Source organism: Camelus bactrianus, chromosome 30 (genome assembly GCF_048773025.1).
Source record: "Camelus bactrianus isolate YW-2024 breed Bactrian camel chromosome 30, ASM4877302v1, whole genome shotgun sequence".
Taxonomy (NCBI): Eukaryota; Metazoa; Chordata; class Mammalia; order Artiodactyla; family Camelidae; genus Camelus; species Camelus bactrianus.
The window spans coordinates 26,775,941-26,801,969 of NC_133568.1; the positions used below are offsets into that span (position 1 = coordinate 26,775,941).

Sequence of the window (26,029 nt, forward strand, 5' to 3'; positions counted from 1 at the left end):
ACTTACAAAGTAATAGATGATTCATTATATAACAATCACTCTGCTTCCCACTAACAGAGCATTAAATGTAAAGACTAATTTTAGTAATCGTGGCAAACTGATTTAAAGTTCAAGCTTCCCATTTAAATTCCAGTCTTTCTCTCCTACATAAGAATTTTGCAGGCACTGTCACCATTTTGTCCCAAGGCTTGTGATCTGTCGAGCACTACAGCTATTCTTAAGAACCAACTATCACTGCAATACTAAGGGACAGGGCCCTGCTTCTGAAACCAGGGTAAGTGGGGTAATACATTCCAGGATGAACATGGGACACAGTCCTGAAGATTCAGGGGGGAAAATATAACTTAAGTAGTTGAGCTGTAAGTAACAGATCCCTTTATTATGCTTAAACACAGACACTCGGTTTATCAGGTGTAATATGCAGGGCTTTTTATATCTATAAATCAAGAAGACTTACAGGCAAAAAGATAACCCTCAGAATGCAAACAGTCCTTAGTCCCTCCACCTGGTAATCTAACTGGGATGATGGGTGCAGAGCTAAGGACAGCTCACGATAGAATGGGAGGGGTTTAATGAGAGGGTACCACGATGGCACATGGATACTTCTGACATCCTGGATCATTCACTTTGTGAAGTGAGCCATTATCTTTGGAGTTAAGCTGAAATTCCTTTCGGAAAGCTGCCGCCGCGTCCCGCTCCCTGCTTCTTCCCTTCACACTCCTCAAAGTTGCCTTCCCTCACTGTAGAAAAGGACCACCCTTCTGTTCCAGGACACTGCAAGAGAAGCGGGGCAGAGACGAGCCTCCAGACACCAGAACAAGAATACCATGTGCCCTGCGCTTGGGGAGGAAGACGGCAGGAGAGGATGAGACGCTGCGCACCAAGAAGTGGGTGTCTAGAAAGTACCCCTCCAGGGTTTGCTTAGAAACGCAGACTCGCCCTTGACGTCGGAGGCGCAGCTCCCAGACCAAAGTGCCTAAGAGAGGTACCTGCTTGAGGCCGAGTCCTCCAATCAGGAACCCTGAGCGGGGAGCAAAAACCAACAATGTTTTGACGGGCAAGGTCTACTTCTTTAAGTTATAAACTCACGAAGAAGACAAAAGGAGATTCCCGGTCCCAGAGTAAGGAAGCAACTTTGAGAACGCTCTGGAAGGGGGACCTCCCAGCGAGCCGCGGGCGGAGCGGGATGGGGCGCACCTGCCTCCGCAGGTGGAGCGCAGCCTCGCGGCGTCTCCGCGAGGGCAGCTCGGGGTCGCGGGGCTTCCCGGCTCTGCGCCGCTCAACTGACTGAACTGAGGGTGAAGGAATATTCGCGGGAAGCTCCTCTACTAGTAGCATAACTCGGGGCAACCCCCCGCCAAGCTGTGGAGACCTCCCCACGCTGTCCTTCCAGACCTTTCCCGCGCTGAAAGGAGCCGCGAGCGACCCGCGGGCGGACTGACGAAAAGAAAGAGGAAAAGCTGAGGGAAAGTGAAGGGCTCCACTCGCGGGGCTCCCCGGGCGCACTCCCCCGCCGGGCGGACCCGGCATGCGGCCCCGAGGGTCACCTGAACTCCGCGCTCCCGTGTACAGAGCAGAAGCCGCCGAGCGCCGGGCGCCGCGCCAGGAGGCCGAGCCAGTGCAGCTGGAGGAGCCGCCCGCGTCCGGTCGCCATGGCGACCCAGCGCAAACGCGGGCTGCGCGGCGGCGGCGGCGGCGGCGGCGGGGAGGAGCGCGCCGCCGGGCCACGCCCACCGACGCAGGCGCAAGCGCAAGGGGCGGGGCCGAAAGCGACAGCGCCTTTCCACTGGCCCCAAGAGCGCTTCTAGAAACTTCCGCGGCCAGGCCTGTGCCCACGGCCAATGTGCTGACGCCGAGGATGCCAGTCGGCAAGACGGCAGCATGGAGTTTGGGGCACCGCGAGGGCTTTGCGGCGGCTTCCTCCCTCCCCACCTGCTGGCTCTGGGCTAGTTTGCGCCCCTTTCCCAGGGAAGAACAAACGCAAAGTTTGCATCATGTGCCCATAGGAACCAGCAGAGCCATAGTAAGACTAAGGATTTCCCGGTCCTCCCAAGAGGGTCGCAAGAACATGCAGTGTGTAATTACTAACTAGACAGTTGCAAATTCAAGAACTTCGTGAACTAAACAGAGCCCGCGAGACAAGTCCTGCGCACGCCTTCCTGTTGCGCCAAGAACAGGCCGCGCATGCGCAGGCAGCCTGCCCAAGGGTGTCTGGGAAGGGGCGAGAGGCTCGGGCGCTCTGCCACCTTGCATTGTGGGAAATGTAGTCCTTGTGCTTTCTCCGCCGGGGCAACTCCATGAGAGGTGCCGCCCTCAAACTACTGTTCCTAGGAGTCCCAGGGGTTTCCCAGGGTACCTCGGGAAGGCCTGGCGGGGACAGTGTGAATATCAGCATAGCAGGTACTCATAATTCAAGTAAAAAGAGGGCCGAAGAGCAAGAAAAGTGGACGTCAACTCCTCTCGGGAGGCTTTTTGTCTTGATTTACGCTGTTGAGCCAGCGTTTTTGCCAGGTGGATGTGTGGACCTGGGTGCACGTCCGGCTGGGCGTGTAGCTGGCAGTGACGGTTTGCTCGTCGCAGTTGCGTCTTCCCCACCGCGGCGCAGTTTTCCGTGAACATGATCTGTACTTTCCTGCGAGCTGTCCGCTGTACGGAGAAGCTGCACAGGTCCTCGGGGAAGCGGCTGTTCTTGCCACAGTTGATGCTTAACAAAGCTGGCTTGCAGACTGAGCCCAATCTGAGGTGGAGGCTGCAAGAGCAGAGGAAAATGGTGCGGCCAAAGTGTATTTTAGGAGTCACCCAGAAAAACATCTGGACGCAAGGACAGAGCCCCCCGAGAGCCGAGGAGGACAGCGGCAAACAAGTGTCTGTGCACAGAAGTCAGAGCGGGGAAACCGTCATCTCGACGTCACAGAAAGGTAAAAGGGATTCTCTAACGATCAGTCTTTCAACAAACGTGACGAGAGCTGGTAGTGCCCTTTTACACAAGTTCAGTTCTAAGGATAAACAGTTAACACAAATTAAAAGGCAGAACCGTTAAATACAGTTTAGAGTCAAAGAATATAGGCCTACAATTTTCTTCACAGATTTGAACTCAAATTTGAAAGTTGATTTTGATATAACTTTGTTGAATTATGTCTCTAAAAGTTTTCTCAATTTTTATGTTTTCGTGTGGAGAGAGCTAAATAAAACTTAACCTCCTTTAATACCTTCTAATAGACAAGTAGATTCTCCAGATGTTATTTAATCTCATTTGAGTATCACATTTTACTCTTTAAGATATTGGTACTCATTACTACATAGGAGGTATGTTTCCCCAGTTTCACACAGCTAAAAATTGAATGTGAATTTTCCTAATCTCAGGTTTGTAATATCCAGGCCAGTGCTTTTTAGGACAACCATTCACAGGTATTTCTTGAGCTTCCATTTTTCTCTGTGCTTAGCACTTGAACAGTTCTAATGAGTGTGCCAAAGACATCTAATACACGAATAGCTTACCACTTGGGAAGAAAGTAAGAGTGTGAAACAAACAGTAAAAAGGCAGCCTAACTGTGCTACCAAAAAAAAGTAGGGAAGATATGATAAAGAGTAACGGGATAGAATAAACAGAAAAGAGAGATTATTGAGTCATAATCCATAGGGATTAACTCAGGCAGTTCAATTTGGTGGTGGCTGTTGTGCCCAGATACTGAGTTAGACTCCGTATAGTACAGAATTTAAGATATCCAAAACATCACCCACCTTCATATGATATGGGCAGTAATCAAAAATACAGTAGTTCATCCCTGATACTTGAGCAGGGTTGTGAGGGATGATTAGAATTTCAGCACACAAGGAATAGCCTGTACGCAGAGGTCAGAGGCACTGAAGTGTCGAACAGCAGAGGTCAAGTCCTCTGGCTGGAGCTCAGCGCCGCTTACACCGTGGCGGGCAGGGCCTGCTGCAGAGCCACATCCTGGTCTGGCTCCATTCGGGGGTGGCAGCCTTCCTGTAACCTAGTGAATGGGTGGGAGCGGTTTTCCCAAGTATGGAACGTGCTGCCTCCAGAGTCCAGAGAGTCCTGTCCCCAACTGTCATAGGACGTACAGGATGTAGGTAATAGTTGTCTTTTCTTGGGATGGGATGTCCCGCAGCCTCTCCCCTACTCCACACCATACACTGCACTTCTCAGAGTTTTGCTGGTGTGGGCGGCAAACCCTGATCTTTGCTGGGCTCAGCCCCCATACTTGGAGTACACCCAGCATACCTGCTGCTTGTTACTCTGGGTTTTGACGACCATGATGGCACAAGTGGAGTGGACAGATGTGTTGCGAAGTGTCCAGAACAGCATTGTCCAAAGAAAACTCTGTGCAGTGAAGGAAACACTTTATATGCCTGCTGTCCCAGTGTGGTAGCCAGTAGCCACATGTGGCTGTTGAGTACTTGAAACATTGCTATTGTAATGGAGAAAGAGTTTTTATTTAATTTTAAGTAAATTGGAAGATTAAACTCAAAGTAGCCATGTGTGGCGTGCGGCTGCCCTGTTGGACAGTCCAGATCCAGCCCTCTGGGCCCTTCACGCTGTATTAAAAGCTGGTGGGAGACCTAATGAGTCCCGGCAAGACCACGCAGACACGGTTACTGCCAGTCTCAGGTCGCTACGCGCTCCTGCTGTGGCGCCTTCTCAGTAGCGGTGGAGAACGTGTTCTCCAGGTCAGTGGCCGATACCATGAGTCCGTTTTAATGTGCTCCCCTAAAGTTATTTAGTTGAGTTTGCCGCAGCCCCCCAGGCGCTGCCTGGTTTCTGTCAGGGGCAGACTGGTGAGTTACACTGGAGCAGAATGGGGACCACTACCTGCATCCTTAGTCTAAGAATAGCGCTGCCTCTGTCCCCCCACCCCAAGACGTGAAGTGACACAGGGACAAGCGGCTGCAGGGCTGTGTATAAAAGTGTCAGGTCTGCAAAGGTGGGCAACAGGCAGCTGCCACTGACGATGGTGATAAAATAACAAACAGACTTCAAAAATGTGTGGACGATGGGTGATCCTCAGCACAGGGCCTTGCGCATAGTAGACATGGTAGATGTTTCTGGGTGAAGAAATGGGGAAGAAGCTTCCTGAGAGCCTCGGTGCGGCCGCGGAGATCATGCGGGAGGCAGGTGGGAGTCCAGGGTGTTGGGGCCCAAGGCCTGACTTGGGTCCCAGGGAGTCACCCGGCTCCGGATCAGCACAGCCAGCATGTCCTCACATGGCCTGGACCACAGCTGGCGGGTGATAGGTATTGTGCTTTGTGGCCTTAATGGAGAACGGAATGAAGGGTTCTCCTTGACAGCCTCTCCACCCCTGACCCGTGTTCAGCGATTGTGTGGATCAGGCCCAGGGATTACACAGGTTTTGGCAGACCCAGTCTTTTTATCATTTGAATCACATCTGTTTAGTTAGGAATCTGGACTGAAAGCCTAAAGGATTGCACTCTGCCAAAGAGTACTTCTAAATAAGCATTATTTCATAAAAGTAGCAGCAGCTTCCTATAAAAAAGGGAAAAGTAGAGAAGATAGTAATAGTGTCTTAACATTTTGTTGTTCTTCTGGGAAAAAAAGATTTTGTAAGAGATTTATGTTCCAGAAATATGTGTTCTTTATGTGGCGAATAAATTAATTTATAAATTCAGGAAGCCGTTGCCTTTCCAGCACGAGTGAAAGAGCCTAGTTGTAACAGTAACACTCAGTCCTTTGCACGTGAGTGTAGGTGCGTCTGTAGATGTAAGTACACATACATGTGTGCTCTGTCCCGTGATCGCATCTTGATTGGATTTATTTCACTCTCAGAACTTGTATTTAATCCATGTGCACATCTTTTATTAGTGTTGGAAAAAAAGTGCAGTATCTGTGTAGTTTCTTCATCTTTTAAATCTGTCGGATTCACACATCTGCCCAGCCAAGTAAATTCCTGTTCTAAATTCTGTTTTGTGTGTCACCATCAGCAGGGTTGCAGGACAGGGGAAGGTCACTGACTGTTGAGGCCCATTTGATCCCCTGACTGCAGCTGACAAAGCCAACACTTAATGTATGAACAGCACACTGGCCAGTGGTGCCTAATCTAGGCCAGTTGTTTCCACTCCAAGGGCCTGGATCACTTCTTCAGAGGATTTCCTCATCTTACCCAATAAGGAGGTGTTAAAATCCTGCTACTTAAGTAAAATTTCTATTCCTACGCGCTGCTCCCAGAATTCCACTGTGGTTCTTTTAAAAAGCTTCTTCAGGTGGTTCTGATTCACAGGGAGGCTTGACAACAGCTGCTCCAGAACACATGCAGACCCACTCTTTAGGTCCTGAGCCCACATCTCACCTGCTAGAGGTCCTGTCGCCAAGAGCATCCCTGATTGTCTGGCACACGTGTAACCAGTGGTGTTTTCTCTTTACAGTGAAAGAAGCTGGAAGAGATTTTACCTATTTAATAGTGGTGCTTGTTGGAATCACCATCACAGGTTGAAAACACAGCAAGTATAAAGCCCCTGAGTATCTTTCACTTTCCACTTGTCTCATTCTTGCTTCGCTTGATCTTCCTTTTCTGTGATTTTCAGGTGGCTTGTTTTACACCATCTTCAGAGAACTTTTTTCTTCATCCAGTCCTAATAAGATATATGGGAAAGCCCTAGAAAAATGCAGATCGCATCCCGAGGTTAGTCCTCCCCAAGATGGAGTTACACGGGCTCTGATAACAGGGAGAGAAATGTTGGGGGTTGTGGGGTGGGTGGTGGGCAGAAATCACACACTGGTTCCAAGACTAGAGCAGTTTACATAATAACACAATATAATGGTTGGACTTTGTTTTCTGTACTTGAAATGCTTTGATTAAGAGCACCCAAAGGTCCATGTGGCAGTATTTCGATCCTAATTGTACAGGAGAGTCGTTTGACTAGTTGTCATAGATAATAAGTGCTTAGCATATACCAGAGTGTTAAACTCATGCAATAAGCTTCCTGTCATCTTAAAAAACTGACCCATAACCTCATGATCATACTAGTAATTGTTGACACTTTGCGAGCAAACCATGTGCCAGGCACTATGCTCAGTGTTTGAGCGCATCCTGTTTATTAAATCTCACAAGAGCCATTTGTGTTGGGAACTACTGTTACCCTGTTTGCCGAAGGAACCAACATTTAAAGAGATTAAATAACTTAGGTCACCGAGCCGGTAAGTGGAAAAACCAGAGCCTGAATCCAATTGTCTGATTCCACGTCTGAGGCTCTGAAGCACAGCCCAGCCTGTGCAAACCACTCCTGGAGGAGGCAGACACAGGGAAAAGCCGCCTCGATTGTTTTAAGGACCCTGTCCAGAAGGAAGCTTCACATAATGCTTTCCAGTCACAGCTAGAAGCCAGCGTAGCCTGTGAAGTGCCAGGTTTCTGACTCCCTGGGTGGAGAGCTCTGGCACTGAAAAACATCGCTCGCTGAAATCTTAGTTCTTGCGCTCTGAGAGAAGGTGGCAAATAGCATCATAAACGTTGGGCTCCTTCTCACGCAGACCAAGGAGTGATGGCAGAGAAACAGAACGTGCAGTCCATGGGGAGGGAAGATTTGGAACCCACCGATGCCCTCAGTGTCGATGCCCTGCACTGGCGTTCCCTGGGGCCCGGCCTCCAAGTGCTCCAGCAGTGTCTCTGAACACGTCTGGGAGGGAACCACAGGCGCTAGCCGACTCTGGCATCTTTCTCTTCTTACTGGACCCTGGGCAGTCTGAGAACCGTGGAGAAGGAGGCAGGGAGGGAGATGCCTCTGAGTAAGCTGAAACTCAGCAGGGAATAAAGGAAGTCCCCACTGTGGTTACTGGGAGTCCCACTAATTCCTGACAAGAAAGGCTTTACAGGCCGCAAAAATAAACACGAGCAGTAGTGTAATGAAACGTCAGGGTGCGTCTCCAAGAAGAGGTGAAGGGTCGCTGTGTTGCTCTCAGACTCGGCCTTATGGATCTGCAGCATTTTAAACAAAACACCTTTAAAGGATGAACACAAAGAGTGGGGTGTTATTAAGTCATAACTTAATCTGCTGCCTAAAAAAGCTCTGCAAAGAGTCAACTTTAACAGTTCAGTTCTGCTAACGTTTGTCAATGGGCCGCTCTTTGCCAGGCACTGTGCCTGGTTGAAAAATAGCAAATCCTGATGTTCTGACACTGACGTGTTTAATCTGTTACAGTAAATGATTTGGACAAGCGTTCCAGTTGTTTCAGCTACCCAGTTCTTAAATGTCTCATCTTACATGTTCCTTTTTATTTATGCCTGAAAATTTTGATGCTGAAGACAGACAGCATGCTGACGCCCAGCAAAGAAAAATTTCCAGAGTTGAAGCAATATTTTAGTTTGATATCCAATTCTGTTTTCTTGAAAAGGTTCCAAAGTTTTTTCTTTTTTTTTTTTTCTTTTTTTTTAGTAAAGGTAGATTTATTCAGAGAGATACATTGAAAGGCAAGAGAAAGGCCATGAGGTGTGGGAGTTGGGGTGCTCAAGTGTTTCTGCATTTTAAATACAGTAAAAATTACATTTCCATTTCATTGTGAGTTTTCCCATTAGGAATAATTGATTCGTACCTCTAGATCTGGTTTGTTTTAAATAGATCATTACTTGTTTTCATTTGTGTTTAGTGACTTAAAAAATCATTTTGATCTGGGAGCTTTGAGTATTAGCCACCATGAGATAAACTGCACTAAAAATGTTCAGACTTTTAACATTTGAGCAGCTTCATCATGTCTGTTTTTCGTACAAGGGGAGCAGGAAGGGCCCACTGTTCTGAGACTACAAGTCTCGGCATGAAATGTTTGATTGTTAATTATGGGATGATTTTTGCATAACTTTTTCCCAGTTTTCTTATCACTGGAGTCGTCATCTGGAACGAGTCTCGGGCTTACTGATTTTTTTTCTTAAAATAAATCACTTGGTTTATCAGAAAATACTTCCCTAGGAAGCTTTAAAAACATCTCACGACTGAAAGCGTGGTCCTCATTCTCAGGTCATCAGCGTCTTCGGGGAGCCCGTCAAAGGCTACGGGGAGGCGACGAGACGCGGGCGGAGGCAGCACGTCAGGTACTGCAGTTGCTGAAGCCGCAGGGCTCGGGGCTGAGTTTCAGGTGAGAGGAGCTCAGGCTTGTGTTCTTCCCTCTTCTCGACAGCTTTGTTGAATACGTAAAAGACGGGCTGAAACACATGCGTGTGAAATTCTACATCCAGGGCCCCGAGCCTGGGAAGCAGGGAACGGTGCACCTGGAGGTGAAAGAGGTGAGGGCCCGCCAGGAAGCGGTGGCGCGGAGCTCGGAGCTCCGCGCGCACCGGGGGCAGAGCGACGCCTCATACGGGTTTGTTTTTCTTTTTTCTCAGAACCCAGAAAGTGGCGAATATGAATTTCGATATATATTTGTAGAACTTGAACCCTACTCCAGAAGAACTATCATCGTTGAAGATAATCGATCCTAAGACGGTTAAGAGAACAGCAGGCGTGTGCTTCCTGATGGACATGGGAGGGGGCAGGCTCTGCCCTTAGCCCTCTTCCAGAGTCTATTTTGAATAAAATAGGAAAGAATAGAGCTCATCAAAGTGAAGGCAACTGGGTAGTTGTTGCAGTTAAACAGACTGAATTAGAGATTTCCTTGAAGTGAGAGATCATGAAATAGAGCATACTTTGTTATCTCATCAAACCGCCAGTCATGGGCAGTGTTTCTGCTGTTAACATCATCTTTGTGGTAAGAATTTTTGGTTATGAAAAATTTTACACCATATAAATAAAAAAATAGAGTTCAGTATTTTATGCTTTTTTTATGTTATGTAACTGTGTAAAATCTGTGAAATAAAGTTGAAACTAACAAAAAGATGTCAGTAGCCGCTTCCTTCCATGTATTTTGGAATCTGACTCGACGTGAACATTTGAAAATATTTGAGAACTACAGGGAACGAAACCATACACTCTTCAGAATCATCGTAGCTGGATGCACCCATTGCAGGGTCTAGAGTAATCTGATCTGTCTCATATTTCCCCCTGTGAACGGGGCACATTGTACCCAGTCTCACAAGGGCAGGCTCTGAAGTCGGGGGGATCAGGGTTCTCACCAGGTGCGGGGGCCCCATCAGGTATCATCACCCTCACACGCACCCGGAGCAAAGAACAAGATCCGTAAGAGCAAAGACGTGACCAGTTTGGGTGGAGGAGTGAATAGAAAAGTACTGTGATTTCAGTTATGGTCTTAATGGTTGTGTCCCTGCAGAGCTCGCATGTTGAAGCCCTAACCCCCAAGTGACAGTGTCAGGAGGTGGGGAGGGTGATGAGGTCATGAGGGTGGAGCTGTCATGAATGGGATTGGTGTCTGTAAAGAGACCCCAGAGAGCCCTCCCGCCCCTTCCCCATGTGAGGACACGGCTAGGAGTCTGCAGCCTGGAAGAGGGCCTGAGTGGCCTGAGCCTAGTCTCAGCCTTAGATTTGATTTACTTTGTTACCCTGAATCCTCAAGTCTCCCCAGACTTTATGCATTTGGATACACATATGTGAAAACCCTGTTTTCTGTTCGTCACTATAATACTGTGTCATTCTTTTTGTGGCCTAAATTATATCTAATTTTACAATTTTGGCTACACCTTTTTTCTCCTTCCTGCATACATGAGTTTTAATCCACTCCCAACTCCCTGTTCCCACCGCCCCCTTGCATGCCAGGTGCTCCCAGAGGCCTTCAGCCAGGAGGTTAGGATCGGTCCCCACACCATGTCTCTCCACCTTGTCTCTCCCCAACTAATCTTCCCTCCTCACTGCACGAGCGCTGACCTAAATCCTGGGTTGACTGCTCCCTGCCCCACTCACAGCCTTCAGTGACCTCCTACCGTCCTGAAACACTAACTCCAGTCAGCAGAGCCAGCGCAGTCAGCTCCCATGCTCCACCCCAGCCCCCCAGCCGCAGCCCAGCCACCCAGACAAGCTCACTGCGGATCACTCCTCCAGCCCCTTACGTTCCAGAGTCCACTGCTAGGCTGTTGTAAGACTGATGTGTTTTGCTACTAAACATTCTCAGGTACTTGGAGTTTTCTTAATGCTTAATTGGGCCACTCACATCCCTTTCTTACCAGAGCAGTTACGGAAGCTATTGTTCTGTTGGGTAGGACTTCTCTGCCCCTCAGTGGCATTTTCAAAAGCCTTCTACTGAATTCCGTAACATTCCACGAGAAAAGCGGGGTCACGCGGCATTGGTCCTCAGCCATACGGGGCGGTGAGGGGCTCCAGTTTTACTGATGGGGGGCACAGGGCTTTATTATTTCTTGGGAACCAGAAACAGGATTTCTCAATCATTCAGTCTCTTAGTGCTTCTTAACGCCTGGGTCCGCCAGCTGCGGAACAAGAGCGGTCGCCACCCACAAAGGGACTGAGGCCAACCTCTTCTGGTTTTTTTAAATTTTATTGCTGTATAGTTGCCTTACAATGTTGTGCTGGCTTCAGGTGTACAGCAAAGTGTGTCAGTTACACGTATACATATATATATCCTTTTCCATTATAGGTTATTACAATGTACTGAATACAGTTCCCTGTGCTACACTGTAGGATCTTGTTGTTTATCTGTTCTATACACAGTAGTGTATATCCGTTACTCCCAAACTCCTAGTTTATCCCTCCCCCCACCCCTTTCCCCTTTGTAACCATAGTTTTCTGACCTTAAGTCTATTTCCAGTTTGTACGTAAGTTCATTTGTATCTTTTTTTTTTAGAGTCCACATAGAAGTGATATCATATGATATTTCTATCTGGGAACCAACCTCTTCTGATTCCCATTTTGTTTCACCCTCCTGTGCACCCCAGACCCTCACAGTGTCACAGACACAACACACACACAGTTTGACAACAAAGCCACAAGTGGTGACAGCAGGAGAATTCCTAAGGGGACACTCCAGGCACAGGCCCCGGGGCTGGTGAACCCCAGACCCATCACGGAGAGGAGTCAGGGCAAAACCTCCAGGAACAGGCCGCCCCAGGCCCTACCTGCTCCACCCGCTGAACCCCGCGTGGCCAAGTCCTTGGCTGAAGCACATACCCCGGCTGACATCATCCCTTCAAGAGCCTCAGTTCACTCACGTCTCTGGCCTGTATTACAAGGGAATTCTCACAGTGTGGACGGATCTTTGGAGCCCAGCGTTCAGGAGCAAACAAGAGCGCCTGCTGGAGCAGCAAATGGCTCGAGCTCATCCATTTGTGGGAGCCTAGAGCCAGGGATGTGACCCAGGCTTGTCTGACTCTCACGTCCTGGGTATTCAGCCACTACCTGATGTTCCCTTTCCCGTTTCTTTACCTCTTAGCAATTCGGTTTCCTCATCTCTCGTGTGAGGACAGCAATACCACCTCACAGGGTTTATGAGGATTCATGAGCAGGTGCAGAAGGCACTCCCTCTTTGGCACCTGCTACACGGCAGCTGTCAGTGTATCTCGTCTTCCCTTTAGGTTTAGATCATAGATAAAGTATCATTTTCATTTTTGTGTCCCCAGTGTTTAGAGTATTTGGAAGATAGTAGGTTCTCAAACATTCTATTAAATCCAAGCCTTGGAAAAATCTACAGCATACTCCTAAAACAGAGGCAACACAGTTTTCAGAAGGTGACTTAAAAAGCTGGTGAATTCCTAGTATACCAGTGAAAACAGAAGGCGACAGAAATTGCAGATGCAGACTTGTCACACCCAGAAGCATTCCTACATTAGTAAAACAAAACAACAACGAAAATAATATAAATCTAATTCCTCTAGAAGGTTGAGGTTCCCCCAGGAGCAGGGATGGAAGAACAAAAACGTACACTGCTCTTCAGAATATACACACACACACACACACACACACACACACACACCAGCAAAAAATGGTTCATGGAACAACCAACTTGTAAGACCACTTCATAACATGATAAAACAAGAATACAAAGAAAAGTAGTATTTTGATCAAATAGTAGAACTGCAGTAAATGTTTTGATTGGTGTCTACTGATTTGACCCTAAAGGGTGTTTTTTGCATTTTTAGAAAAGAATGTTTTCAAAGTAAAACATTTCTTTGACTGCAGTGAAAATGATCTAACCATTTGCATTAACCAGATACATTGGATATTCTGGAATTATCCATCAACTGTACAGAGTGGCACCACGGCCCCACCTTGTTTTCCACCACAAGGCATGTGGTGCTGGCGGCGGTCGGTGATTTGCACATATCTTGTAAGAAAGGGCTCCCAGGTTCCCCTGACACCCAGATGACCTGTTGAGGCCTCTGCCCCTCATCCACCAATATCCCATTTCCAGATTCCCTACCCAACCTAGAAAAACATTAGTTGGGGCTTCTCTGGTTCACAACCATCATTCTCAGATCTCTGGTAAATTACAAAATGCCTCCCCTTCTCCTCTTTCTGTCCTCTCTCCTTTTTCATGAAACTTGAGAACTTTTGTTAAAAACAGTTAACAGCAATGCAAATACCTCATTAGATGTTGAATGTGTATCGATTCCATTGGTTACATTAAGATCTGATGATTTTTTTAAAAAGTCAAAGGAAGCATGCCAAAATGAAAACTTCGTTGAAAAGGTCAGATTCATTGGCGAGAAAATCCTGACTTGACTCCCGGCCACTGTCATCAGTAGCACCCATACCACTCACACGAACTGTATGTGATACGCGTTGTAGCATCGAACTATGGGGAGGGGCAGCAGGACCATGAAGGAAGGAATCAACTGACACTCGTCCATGGTGACACTCTAGTCCCAGGGGAGCCTCCTTTATGCGAATTCATTGTCCACATTTGCTTCCTGCTCCTGCCACGTGAGAACGTGGAAATGGGAGTGCTCATTTATTTAAGCAAAATGGTCAGTACGGTTTCAGAGAGGAGTAAATGCTATAAAACAAATGCAGGCCAAGTGAGGTGCATGGCTTTCTGCCTACGGAGGAGACTCGAAGGACGATGTATTGATTTCTCAAGGAACCAAATGGGCACAGAAGATGAAAGCCAGCTGTTATGTCTTTCCAGGAAGCTGCTGGCTGCTGTGTGACAGGCTGGCCAGTGAATGCTGCCAATTTTGTTTAGGAACAATTCAGATGAAAACCACAAACCTATTAAGCTAAATGTCACAGTCATTGATATCAATTTGTATTTAACCTATAGTTATACAAAATGGACATCATACATAAAAATAATATATGTCATTTTAAATAGTTTCAAGTAATATAACTGGATTGTAATAGGTTCATTATTCTTCATATCAAAGAATTATGAAAGTGTTCATTTTTGTCTTTATAAAATGTGATGGCATCGTTATTGGTGTTATTAATAATGCCAGCTTTCTTTATTTCTAATTTGTGTAACCTGGGCACACTAATGCGCGTGCTAAGACCCGGGCGGAATTCCTCATTAGTGGTGCCACCTGGCAGCCCTGGCTCTTACGGGCTCGCCTTACACTTTAACAGCAGGGGACGTGTGTACAGCCCTTGGCTTGATCGCTTCCGGTCTTTGAAGTGTTCTTGATTTGGTTCCTGGGGCTGCAGCCCTGAGGATGTTTATAAGTGGGCTGCTGGTGTTCCTCCCACACAGAGGACACCTGCAACCTCCAGAGTCTGGACTAGAGCTTTGGGCTTCCAGGGAGGGGAGCTCTGAGCAACAGGCACGCAAGGCCACACACTTCAGTATCCAGGTGACTTCACACACAAGCTCGTGTCCCCGGGAAGCAGCGGATGCAATCTCTAACTCTCCTTTAGAATCCATCAAACCTCAGTTTTCCCCACGTTTTTCTCCTCGGTGTGCCCCCCTCTCCATCACCCTGCCTCTCTTCTCTCCAGCCTCCCTCCTCCCGTCTCCATCCCCTCATCTTCTCCCTATTTGCTCCTTAACAGACTGTAATAAAGACTTACAAACATTTATGTTCCTTCTTCCTGATTTAAGTCCTGCAAGATGGATCCTGTGGGTCTCACTGGATCGGGAGAGGTGAGAATGGGTCTCACCAATGGGAAGAAGCATAGAATTGGAGATGCGTCGTTTCACTAAGCCAGTCAGTGACACGGAGGAGCCCACCCATCTCCCTAACACTAACAGAGAGGGAGACCTGCTCACAGCCCGTGCAGTGATCACAGGAGGTGGTGGAGGCCCAACAGAGAGGCGACAGACCTGGGGACACCGAGGCAGAAACACGGCCGGGGGATGCCAGGAGGGAGAATCTGTGAGGAATGGGAACACACACAGCATGGGTCTTAGCCAAAGATGGTCCTGAGGGAATGGTTCTCAAAATTCACCCCATGGATGTTATCGGATTTCTATTTAGGAGAAGACTTTTGTCACCAAGTAATTTTGAAAAACTGAGTGCTATTTTAACTTTTAACTGAAGTTTAAAAGGCTTCTCGACTGCAGGACTTCAAGGGCATTTATATGGCGATTTACCATGGTCAGCCTCCAAGGGGGAGCTAGAATGAAGGTGGCTCACGTTACTCGATTGTAGACCCTCCCCCCACCACACACACACACACACACACACACACAGAATGTGTTTACAACCCGAGGAACAACCACAAGTTTGGAGAGCACTGCCTGAAGGTGTCTAATCTTCTATTTGAGGAGAATGATGGTGTCAAAGTGGCTGTAAAAGTTGCCGGCATAGAATAGAGAAGAGGTTTTGGGGACTGATCTGACAAGCTCAGTTCTGGACTTTGAAATGCCATCGAAACACAGATGCCCAGTGTTCAGCTGCAAACTCTGCCCTCAGAAGAGGCCAGGAATGGGGACACGGCTCTGGGACTCCTTAACATAGAGGTGACACTTTACAGACAAAAAAATTAGAGACCTAGGAAAAGAGGAAAAAGAGGAAATGGGCAGGAAAAAAAATACTTGAAGACACAGCAGCCAAAACAATTCCAAATTGAATGAAAAGCAACAGCCCACGAGCCTATGAAGCTCAGTGAGAGAGGAAAACAAAGAAAACTACACCTGGGCCCATTGGGGTCAAAATGATGGAAACCAAACTAAAGAAAAAACGCAAAACAGGTCGAGAAGACATCACAGCTGGGGGGGCAAGCACAGCGGGGCCACGGCGATAAAAAGCGCGGCACGGCTCTCCCCCACGGGCTGGAGGGGCGCCTGGAGGGCACGGTGGTGGCCAGGCACGTGCCAGCTGGAAACTGGCACTTGCCATCTACCTCTACGAGGATTAAATCACGGGCCGCCGCAGCCACTGACTTCCAAACTCCCTGAAAGGAGTTCAGGATGGAGATCAGGAATGGGGCGCTCTGTGCTCTGGGAAGACTGGCAGAACAGGCCTTCGGATAGTTAGACATTTTCAGAAGATTTAATGACCCCGATTCTTGCGTCCTCCTCATATCTAGAAAAGCACTGCCATCGCTAACAGGGACACCTGCTCGTCGTGACCAGCAGCAAGCCTCTGCTCAACATGTGCTTGACGGCACGTCCCCCTTCACTGAAATCGTGTGTAATACTGACCTTCCCCGCCTCTGCGGAGCACTTACTCAGAGCTCTCTGAGATGCTGTCTCCCGGGCTGTGGTCCTCACTTTGCTCCAAGTAAAACTCCCGCCTTGCGCGACTTTATTTCAGTCGACACACACAATGTCAGAACTCCGGTGCGATCTGCATGTAAACGGTGCTGCTCTTTAAACAAAAGGCACCAGCGGAGGGAGAAAGGGCAGGAGGATGAGGTGAGCAAAGCGGCCAGAGTGGGGCTGCCGGGGAGTCGGGTGGAACCAGGACCAACAGGACCCACCTCCACCTGGGTGACATCTGTGCCGTTAGCGTCTCTAACGTGCCCCCCTCACCGGGCTCGGCTCAGCTCCGCCCTCCCAGTACCTGGGGGCGTGGCTCAGGCAGGTGGGGTTTTTAAGCCCTCCGGGTGATTCTACGAACACTAGGCGTCAAGAACCTCCCAGTCAGACCAGTGACGCAGGGGGTATTTTTCAAACCTGACCATCAGAACGCTCTAGGACTTTGTGAAACCGGATCTCACCCCCGCGGAGTCTCTTTCGGCAGGACTGGGGCGGGGCGTGTACCAATCTGCTGGGCCAGAACAAATGGCCACACCTGGCTTACAGGCGGCGATGGAGACCCGAAACCGAGGTCCAGCTGCGGGCGGGGCCACGCCCCTCAGAGGCTCAGAGGGAAAAGCAAGCGCAGGGTGCCTGTTTCCACCTCTGCTGGTTCCAGGTGCTCCTGGGCGGTGCTGCATCAGTCCGGTGCCTGCCCCCCTCATCACACAGCCTTCTCTCTGCGTGTCTCCCCTTCTCTCCCCTTACAAAGACACCTGCCGTGGGGTTTAGGGTGCACTGTGTCCTCCAGGACGGTCTCATCTCAGGATCTTTCACTACATCTGCAAGAGACTCTTTCCTAATAAGGTCACAATCACAGGGTCCAGAGATTCAAGCAGCGACATGTCTTTTCTGGAGGGGCCATCATTTAATCCACAACAGGGCCCAAGAATCTGTCATTTTTAATGGATTCAGGTCCAAGTAATATGGGTGAATTGGGAACAAGGGGCCAAGGGAGCACCCAGCATCAGCTCCACCTGCTGAGCGGCCTCACCTCTCTCTGCGTTTCCTGTGTGTGTCGCTGTCTCTCTAACTAGGGGTCTTCTCACTGGGGCCCAGAGCCTCGGCAGGGACTCAGTAAACACACAGCCCAGAGAAGCTGGCGTCCCCGGGAGAGGCTGCATTTAGCACTTATTTCTCTGGGTCTCAAACGTGACGTCCTGGCCCCTCCACAGCCAGGCTTCCTGGGGGTCCGCTCCCATCTGCTAACACGCCATCTGCGGTCATTTAATAGAAACTGCCACACAGACGGCGACTCAGTTTCGGAAGGACAATTAGCCTGCTGCAGAGGTAAATTATTTGACACCACCTGGTGAGAGCAAAGAAGGCTGCCTTGAGTGCAGCTTATGTTGGGCTCCTGTGTGCCCGGAGGGAAGGACAGGCTGAGCTTCTCCAGCCGAGCCTTCCCCATGGCCAAGGACCATTGAAAGCCCAGTGTCAGAAAGTAACAGGGAGCAGGCTGCAGCTGACCAAGTGCCACAAAACCCTTGACTTTCCTACAGCTGTCTCTCCTTTCCCCTGAGAACCACTAACCACAGACAACATTACTCCATAATGACGGTGCTCTGTAAGGTGGCTGATCAGACAGCAGAAGCCTTGGTTAGAAATAACCACAGCGATTTAACAGTAGGTGACAGCCACCGTCATCCATCTGCTCCAGGTTAAGACCACAGCAACTTTCTTGCGTTCAAAAAGATAATTCAGGTCTTTGTCTACTTTAATGCCTTTTACAGGTGCTACAGTGAAGTCCTTGTGACATGGTTACCACAGGGAAATCCCACATGTGATCTTTTTCTGCTTACCTGCAACAGACTTTAGAAATACCCTTAGGCTCTTTATGGAAATTGTGACATTCTGAAGCAGTACTCAAAGAAACCAATAGTACATTACAATTTATTGGAGACAAACCTTCAGATCTGAGCATATTTGCAGAACAAGAAAGAAGACAGAATTGTTTAATGGGCTTTAAGGGTTTAGCTCAATTAGATTCTATCTTTTGGTCAAAGTAATCTACATAGCAAAAAATAAATAAATAAATCCTTAGCTCTGAAGTATTTTTAATATGCCATTCAAATACCTGTTTGAAATTATATTGAGCAGAACCATTTGGAGAAGTTTTAAAGCTGTGTGTCTGTCTTAAAACCTTGTCCTTCAGTTCAACTGTATTTTAAAACTCATGGTCCGGATTTATAACTGGAAAGAAGAAATGGTTTCTTTGTGCTATGAAATCTGTGCTCACCCACTGCACAGAACATTTTATTTTTATGATTATCTTCTCTCACTGGCCTTGTTCATTATTATAACACCCAGTCTCAGGAGCATGAGGAGTGGGGCAGGCAGGGCTCCGATCTCAAGCTCCCCTACAGTGTACTGGACAGAGGGTCCAGGAGCAAAGCAGGAGAAAGAGAGATGCTCCTCTGTGCAGCTTTTGGCTGCGGGAACATCACAGAAATCAATTATCAGACAATCTACATCTCCCTTCTTTCAGTAAAGAAGTCAGAAACCCTGACAGCACTGTAAAAATCAAGAAAGTGTTCAACTATGACGCGAAAATCAGTCAACGTTTTATGGTCAGGCAGTTAGGGGCACAGCTTTAGAGGTAAGGAGACCCAGAAGTGGAATCCTGGTTCTGCCTCTGACGTGGCTGAATGACACGGATAGTTTTCCTTAACCTCTCTGAGTGTCAGTTTATCCGCAGGTGACATAGAGACCAGGAAGAGTGAGGGTCGGGGTGAACATACTTCTCCAGCTGAGCATGAGGTTCGGAACATAGAAGGCTCGTAAACATGGTCTGCAATGACCACTTCATCTACTTGCTTTGTTCAAAAATAACTGCTCACATTGACAAAGACCAGAAGTTTTGGAATTAAATGCCACATTTTTCTATACAGTAGGAAATGTCCGTCCACAAGAATTCCATTTTATTTTCCAGGGACAGTCTATGCATGTAATCCAAGTATGCAGTGTAAAAAGCCGAAGAATAATGTAGAAATGAGAAGTTGGGAGAAATCTCAACACCACCACAGCAGTATATTTTTAAAGAAAAATGTGCCCTTCATCCCCCTCCTACTTTGTCAAATGCCATTTTTTAAACTCTTTTTTCCTTGTTACTTGCCCTCTATAAATGACCTGCCTGCTGGTTAGTGAGAACTATTGGGTTTGGTTTTTAAATGCTTGGAGAGTAGCAAAAAATTTTAATTATTTTATTTGAAGCTGTGAATGATATAATAATTTACAATAACACATTACTTAGCAAGTCTGAGCTAACTTATAATTTACCCAAATACGGGTACTATGCCTTAAAAGGAAAGTATCCCCCATCATTTCCTTCCCCAGCCAGCCGAGAACAGGGCATGCTGCTTCTCTTTCATCACCGTAAATTCTCCAATTGCTACATCCTAGATGACCCTAAAAATTTTAGCTTGGATCATTATAAAAATAAAGATGCCTCTGGCACAGGGGAGGAGCTGGGAGGTGGACCTGGCTGGCGGGGGACAGAGGGACAGAGAGAAAATGAGTTCACACTGGACATGATGGATGTCGGTGTCAGGCACGTCGGGACAGAGGGCAGACAGCTGAACTCATCAGACTCTGCACAGCTCAGGACTGGAGACCAGAACTGCATACTGTGCACGTGCATCCTCCAAGGGTCCCATGAGCCATGAGAATGAGCATGAGCATCTCCATCTCACTGAGGATGTGGCTGTGGATGAAGAACAACTGTCTGATGGACACTGCGGTCAGAGCTGAGATGGATGCTGAGAATCAAAGACAAGCCCCACACTGACCCTGCACTGAGTTACGAGTGTCCCCCCAAGCTCACATTCATCTGGAGCCTCAGAATGTGACCTTAATCAGAAATTGGTTCTCTGAAGATGCGATTCAGGTAAGAATTGAGATGAGATCATACAGGGTTAGGGTGAGCCCTACATCCAATGAGAGAACACAGAGAAGGACGCGTGCAGGAAGGCCACGTGCAGGCAGAGGCAGAGATTGGAGGGGTGCAGCTGCAATCCAAGGAACACCGAGGGATGCCTGGAGCCACCAGAAGCTGCAAGAGACAGGGAGGGATCCCCACCGAGAGCCTTCAGCGGGAACACAACCCGGCCAACACCTGGACCTTGGACTCTGGTCTCCAGAAGTGAGAATACACTTCTGCTGTGTTAAACCGCCCAGTTTGTGGTAATTTGTTATAGAAACCACAGGAAGATGATCCAGAAACCCAAAGAGGGGGGTCTCCAGGAAGCGAACGGGGGCAGCAGCACGTGCTTCAGGGGTGTCAAGAGGAAGAGGAATGAGAGGAAGTTCAGATCGACCGATGGGAGAATTCATGCCGGCAAGTCAGGTAACAAAAGACGGAACTACAAAGGGCAGAACACAGAAATGGTTGGGAGAGTCAAGAAAGGAATTTTAAGGTGGAGAAGATCCACCATATTTGAAAGCTACAAAAGACACACAGACTGGGTCTAAGAATTATAACAATCACAGAATTGAGGGTTAGACCGCTGTATCAATAAAGCAAAGATCCACTTGCACTTGACTGTCATGTAAGTTCTATATTATCAAGAAACCAAGAATTCAGCCCACCAGATGGGTACATACATTTCAGCTCCCTGAAGAGTGACTTACAAGCTGCTGACATCTCACATTAAGGTTAGACGGCCCAGAAAGTGTTAGCGGCTCTTTTTCCCACCTGTGGTCAGTGGAGGGGAAGAAAGTTGGAGGGGCTCAGTCACTCCTGGGGCTACAAGCAAGAGCCTTGTGACATGTTCCAACACGGTTTATGGAGGTCTTCTAACACAGTCACACGATCGTGGGTGCCCTGTTGTGAGTGAGCCTTCACAAGGTGAAATTTCGTGAGTTAGCACATAATTCTTACCCAAGGAAAGCTGGCCCCATCACTGCACAATCAAATCAGTGTGGAGAAAAAAATAGCCATTAGTTGTGACCAGACAAGGTAGACATCTCCATAAGTGGGGGTGGGCCAGGAGGACTAGGGGTGTCCAGAGGAGGGGTGACGGCGGGTAGGATGCCTCCAAGTGGAGACGTGGCCTGGGGTGAGGGTCAGAGCTGAAGAAGCATGAGAAAGCATCCATAGGGGCTGAGGGGTGTGTGGGGGTCTCGGCATCTGAGTGGGGAGCGGCGGTGCTGCTGTGGGGTGTGAGTCCAGACAGGTGAGGAGGAAGGAGGGCGCCACTCAGATCTGTTGGGAGAGGTATCGGATCTCAAGTAGGTAAGGAGGGGTCACCGGGGGGCTGCGGAGAGACTGGCCACATGCGGAGAAAGCCATTTGACCATTAGATGTATGAGGGGAGCCAAGTTCAATGTCGGAGACGAGAGCTGCAAACGTGGAAAGGGAGAAAGCGACAGTGAGCCTTGTGTTGCTGGATGAGAGACGGAGGAGTGGGGAGAACCTGCTAATTCACATGGATGGATGTAGAAATAAATGTGGATTTAACACATATGTGTACTGTGGTCATGTGTGGTATGTGTACCATGGTTGTGTACTGTGATTGTACACTGTGGCTGTGCAGGTGCATTAGCTTGCAAGGGCTGCCATAACAAAGCACCACAAATTGAGTGGCCAAACAACAGAAACTTATTTTCTCACAGTCCTGGAATCTAGAAGCCCCTGGGATCAAGGTATGAGCAGAGCTGGTCCTCCTGAGGCCTCTCTCCTTGGCTTGTAGATGGCCGTCTTCTCCCCCTGTCCTCTCGTGGTCTCCTGTGTGTGTGTGTCCACGTCCTGATCTCCTCTACTTATGAGGGCACCATATTGGATTAGGATCTACCCCTATGATCTCACTTCAACTTAATCACCCCATTCAAGACTCTGTCTCCAAATACAGTCACATTCTGAGGTCCTAGGCATTAGGATTTCAACATATGAATTCTGGGGAGACGATTCAGCACATAAAAGCAGGAGAATACCCTTGTTTGTAGGAAGTAGGAAGCAGGTACCACAGGACTTGGAAGTAATGTGATATGTCAGCAGCTTGTCAAGATGGTGTAAGGAAAGAGTTCTTTGTACTGCAATTATTTGCACTTTCCTGTAAGTTGGAGATGGTTTCCCCAAAAAATTGCTGAAGAAAAAGTCAGAGAGGAAATTTTCAAATTTTGCTAATAGATGGGTGAGTCTACCACAACGAATTAAATGATGCGCTAGCACTTTGAAATCTCAGCTCCGAATCATGTTCAAGTTCTTTCTTCCTATCCTTTACCAAGACAAATGTTTTACTAAGCAAAGCATTCTTCAGATAACCCATTATCAACTGTTGGCATGAATTCTTAATACTCTGAAAGAAAATGATCCTGGAAAGTATAAAATATTTACAGCCTGCTGTCTATTCTGCCTCACTTGAGGAAAATTCTCATCTGTACACAAATGTTCTTCAGTTTTGGGGAACAGATGGTGGAGAGTAATAAAAAAGACTGAGAAATTAGAAGGCAGGCATGGAGCACAGTACTCAGCAGAGGGAAGTCATGCCCCGTGGGGAGCAAGTGTCTTTATGTTCTTGAGACAAAGAACTTGAACTGGTATTGCAGTTTTAGTCCACCAGATTCTGCCTGTTACACCTCTTAATTTTATATACATCCCCCCTCTCTCCAATAAAGATGTGTTATTCCTTGGGAGAAATGCCAGACCACATACTATCATCCCACAGGGCCCCTGCACAGGGATGTTACATTGAGGCATTATTCATTCCCGCCCCTCGCAGGACAGGTGACCTTAATGAAGAGATCACACGTGCCCTCTCTACATGCATGGACCCTCTAAAATACCGTCACTTTCTTCACTCCCTTTCGTTCTGCTAGGAATGGCCGGCAGCCCCCACACAAACACCTGCTCCCTCTGTTTTTCTTCAGGTCCATCTGACCCGATTATGATATTGTCATATTCTTTGAAATATGCTGTCAAGAAATTTCACCATCACATAATAACCTTTGTTTAGGCTCGTTCACCAAGGCAATGCTACCAAACAAGAACACACCCCTGCTTCATAAAGAGACATGGACCTAAAAGAATAACCACTCATGCACACAGACAAGAACACTCCCCTACTTTTAAAGACCAATAAAAATTAAACAGGCCTTAGTGCATTCACAGTGCTTTTTGATGTATTCAATATTAACTTTTTCTTTCCTGAGCATCATCACAAATTCACAGACCTTCAGAAATGTGTCTTATTTGAATTGCAGGCACCATTTTCTTTCCGAAGCTCAAATCGTTGCAGTTAGATCGGCAGCAAGCCCTTTGTGCTGGTTCCTTTGGCCTGGTACCACTGAGACCCCAAATATGGAGTAGACAACCTTTCTAGGAGCACCGGCCACAAGGGGCAGATCATGTGCGTCTTTGCTGAATTTTTATCTAGTTGCTCCAATTTCTTGAGAGAAAAATGTAAGAATCATAACTTATTTTATGGAATTGTCTCCTTCTCCCTTTAATTCTGTCAATTTTCACCGTACGGATTTTGAAGCTCTGTTATTGAGCGCATACAGGTGCGTACGCTGGCATGTCTTCCTGTTGAATGGGCTGTTTTATTATTATGAAATGCCCTTATTTATCTCCAGTAGTACATTTTGCTTTGAAATTTTCTTTATCTTCTATTGATACAGCCACTCCAACCTTCTTATTTGTCTCGTGTTTTTCATTCCTATGATTCTCCTTTTCTGCCTCTCCTGGATTATTTTGAATATTTTAAAGAATTCACTCATGCCTGTTAAAGGTGTGATGGATCAGAGAAGCTGATTCTCTGCAAGAGGAAATCACAGTTGACAGAATCGCCAAGCAGGAGAACCTGGTTACATGGGTCAAAACCCTTAACACTGTGCTTGTTCTTTAGCGAGTTATTCTACCTCTTAACGTTTGTTGTTGTTTTTTTTTAATAATCCACAGAGCCAGTCCAGACTCCAGACTTATTTTTCTACTCCGAGAGCTGACAAGATCGCTGCTATTACAGCAATACTACGCGTGGAACACGAGCATAGCATATGTGGTAGTAACTGCTGGCAGCCCTCACCTGCTCTCCTGCTCCCTCTCTCCACCTTGACCCCGACCTCTTCCCCGCTGCTGCTCATTGCAGTCTCACTGGCATAAAATTTGCAGTATGTCTTTTAAATTAACTTTAACTCCTAGAATTTCACAAATTAAGACAGAAGTGTTAGAATAAGTGGTAACGTTCTTTGTCTTGGAACGGTTTCATTATGAAATTCTTCGGGCAAACAAAACTGTAATAATAAACACTCATGAGCCCATCATCTAGCTTAAGAAATAACACCATTGCCGAGCCCCTTCTCTCCTCTTGACCTCCTCCGTGCAGATTTCGTCCTAGTCCTTCCCCGCCTTCTCTTGCTAAGGCCACAGACACCTTCCGTGGCTGATCCAGTTACTCCGCCCCCCGCTGGTGTACCTGACCTCCCGGCAGTGACAGTGGCCGTGACCTTTAAAGGGTGGGAAGTCTCACACCTTGGTCCACAGCCCTCTTCTCTTCTCCATCTACACCCTCTCCTTAGTTGATTGCCCTGGTCCCATGGCTCCTACTAACGTTGATACATGAATCCTGTTTACCTTCAGCACGGAGGAGTCTTTGGCAGCATCCTAAATCTAACACGTTCAAAGCAAAACACTGAATTGCTACCACTCAAAAAATTCCCTCCTCCAGCCTTCTCCACCCTGGTTTAAGCAGCACTACCTCCCTCTCGGTTTGTACCTCGATCTAACTTTTCAACAAATTTTACCAGCTGTCCCTTCCAAATAATCCCAAATATCTTTCCTTCTTTCCATCCCCACTGCACCCTCTCTGGCCCACACCACCAACGCTCTCTGCCTGCTGGCCCCAGCCTCTCCCTCCTCTCCCATCTGCTCTCCACACAACAGTAAAAGGGGTACTTTTAAAAGTGCAAATCAGATCACTGTTCCCCCCTTAAAACCCTAAGTAAGACAGAAGTAACTAAGGCAATCACATTATCTGCCGTCTGTTGGGCCTCGGATGAAAATTTAAGTCCTTGGACAGAACCCTTGGGTGACAACTCAGGGGAACAGCCCAAGTGTCCTGTTAGTCCAGCTATTTCTTCAAGAAACTCCTTTGCAAACTTACAGTTTGTCACCTTATCTTCTAAGGAGTCCCTAACAGGTTTTCACCGGGTAAAAATTAAGTTATTGCAACCCTGATTCACAGTGCAGCCGCTGGCAAGCCAAGCATTTAGGGCTGGGTTCCATAAATTCTCTGCAAAACATCACTTTCCACTGTGAGACCCACTCCTGATTTTGTATCTGTATCTGACAAAACAAACTCTTTCCTGTAAATAGAGATTTATCCTAAAGGGAGACTCTTGGATTCAAACACTCGTTACTCACTGAGCCTAAGGAGTTGAAAATTTTCAGTATGGCTGTAATTGAATCTATAACATTATTTAAGCATTTTCCAGTATTTCCTAAAATGTAAACAACTTGCTTATTGTCCTTCTGAATATGTCATTACTCCACTC

The 26,029-nt window shown here is 47.5% G+C and overlaps 2 protein-coding genes across 3 annotated transcripts in view; one reads left to right on the forward strand and one right to left on the reverse strand.

Moving 5' to 3' along the window:
• FBXO15 (F-box protein 15) overlaps nucleotides 1–1,688 on the reverse strand; it is a 37,926-nt gene extending 36,238 nt beyond the window's left edge. The window contains exon 1 of the mRNA XM_074355152.1: nucleotides 1,548–1,688. Coding sequence (XP_074211253.1) covers nucleotides 1,548–1,654 — 107 coding nt within the window. The 5' untranslated portion in view covers nucleotides 1,655–1,688. The remainder of the gene's footprint in view (nucleotides 1–1,547) is intronic.
• Nucleotides 1,689–2,323: 635 nt separating this feature from the next.
• Nucleotides 2,324–9,835, forward strand: TIMM21 (translocase of inner mitochondrial membrane 21). 2 transcript variants are annotated; one of them, XM_010971844.3, is made up of 6 exons: nucleotides 2,328–2,918; nucleotides 6,403–6,465; nucleotides 6,562–6,659; nucleotides 8,983–9,056; nucleotides 9,143–9,248; nucleotides 9,348–9,835. In XM_010971844.3, the coding sequence occupies exons 1-6, from the start codon at nucleotides 2,618–2,620 to the stop codon at nucleotides 9,441–9,443; spliced, it is 738 nt and encodes a 245-aa protein (XP_010970146.1). In that variant the 5' UTR covers nucleotides 2,328–2,617; the 3' UTR covers nucleotides 9,444–9,835. The 2 variants fall into 2 exon arrangements, with proteins under 2 accessions (XP_045364364.1, XP_010970146.1); XM_045508408.2 differs by having other exon boundaries at nucleotides 2,324–2,918; nucleotides 9,143–9,835.
• The last annotated feature ends 16,194 nt before the right edge of the window (nucleotides 9,836–26,029 follow it).

Coding starts and splice junctions, on each gene's coding strand:
- TIMM21 (XM_045508408.2), top strand. CDS start 2,618: ATGATCTGTACTTTCCTGCGAGCTGTCCGCTGTACGGAGAAGCTGCAC. Junction 6,466..6,561: donor TGTTGGAATCACCATCACAG/GTTGAAAACACA, acceptor TGTGATTTTCAG/GTGGCTTGTTTTACACCATC. Junction 6,660..8,982: donor AATGCAGATCGCATCCCGAG/GTTAGTCCTCCC, acceptor CCTCATTCTCAG/GTCATCAGCGTCTTCGGGGA.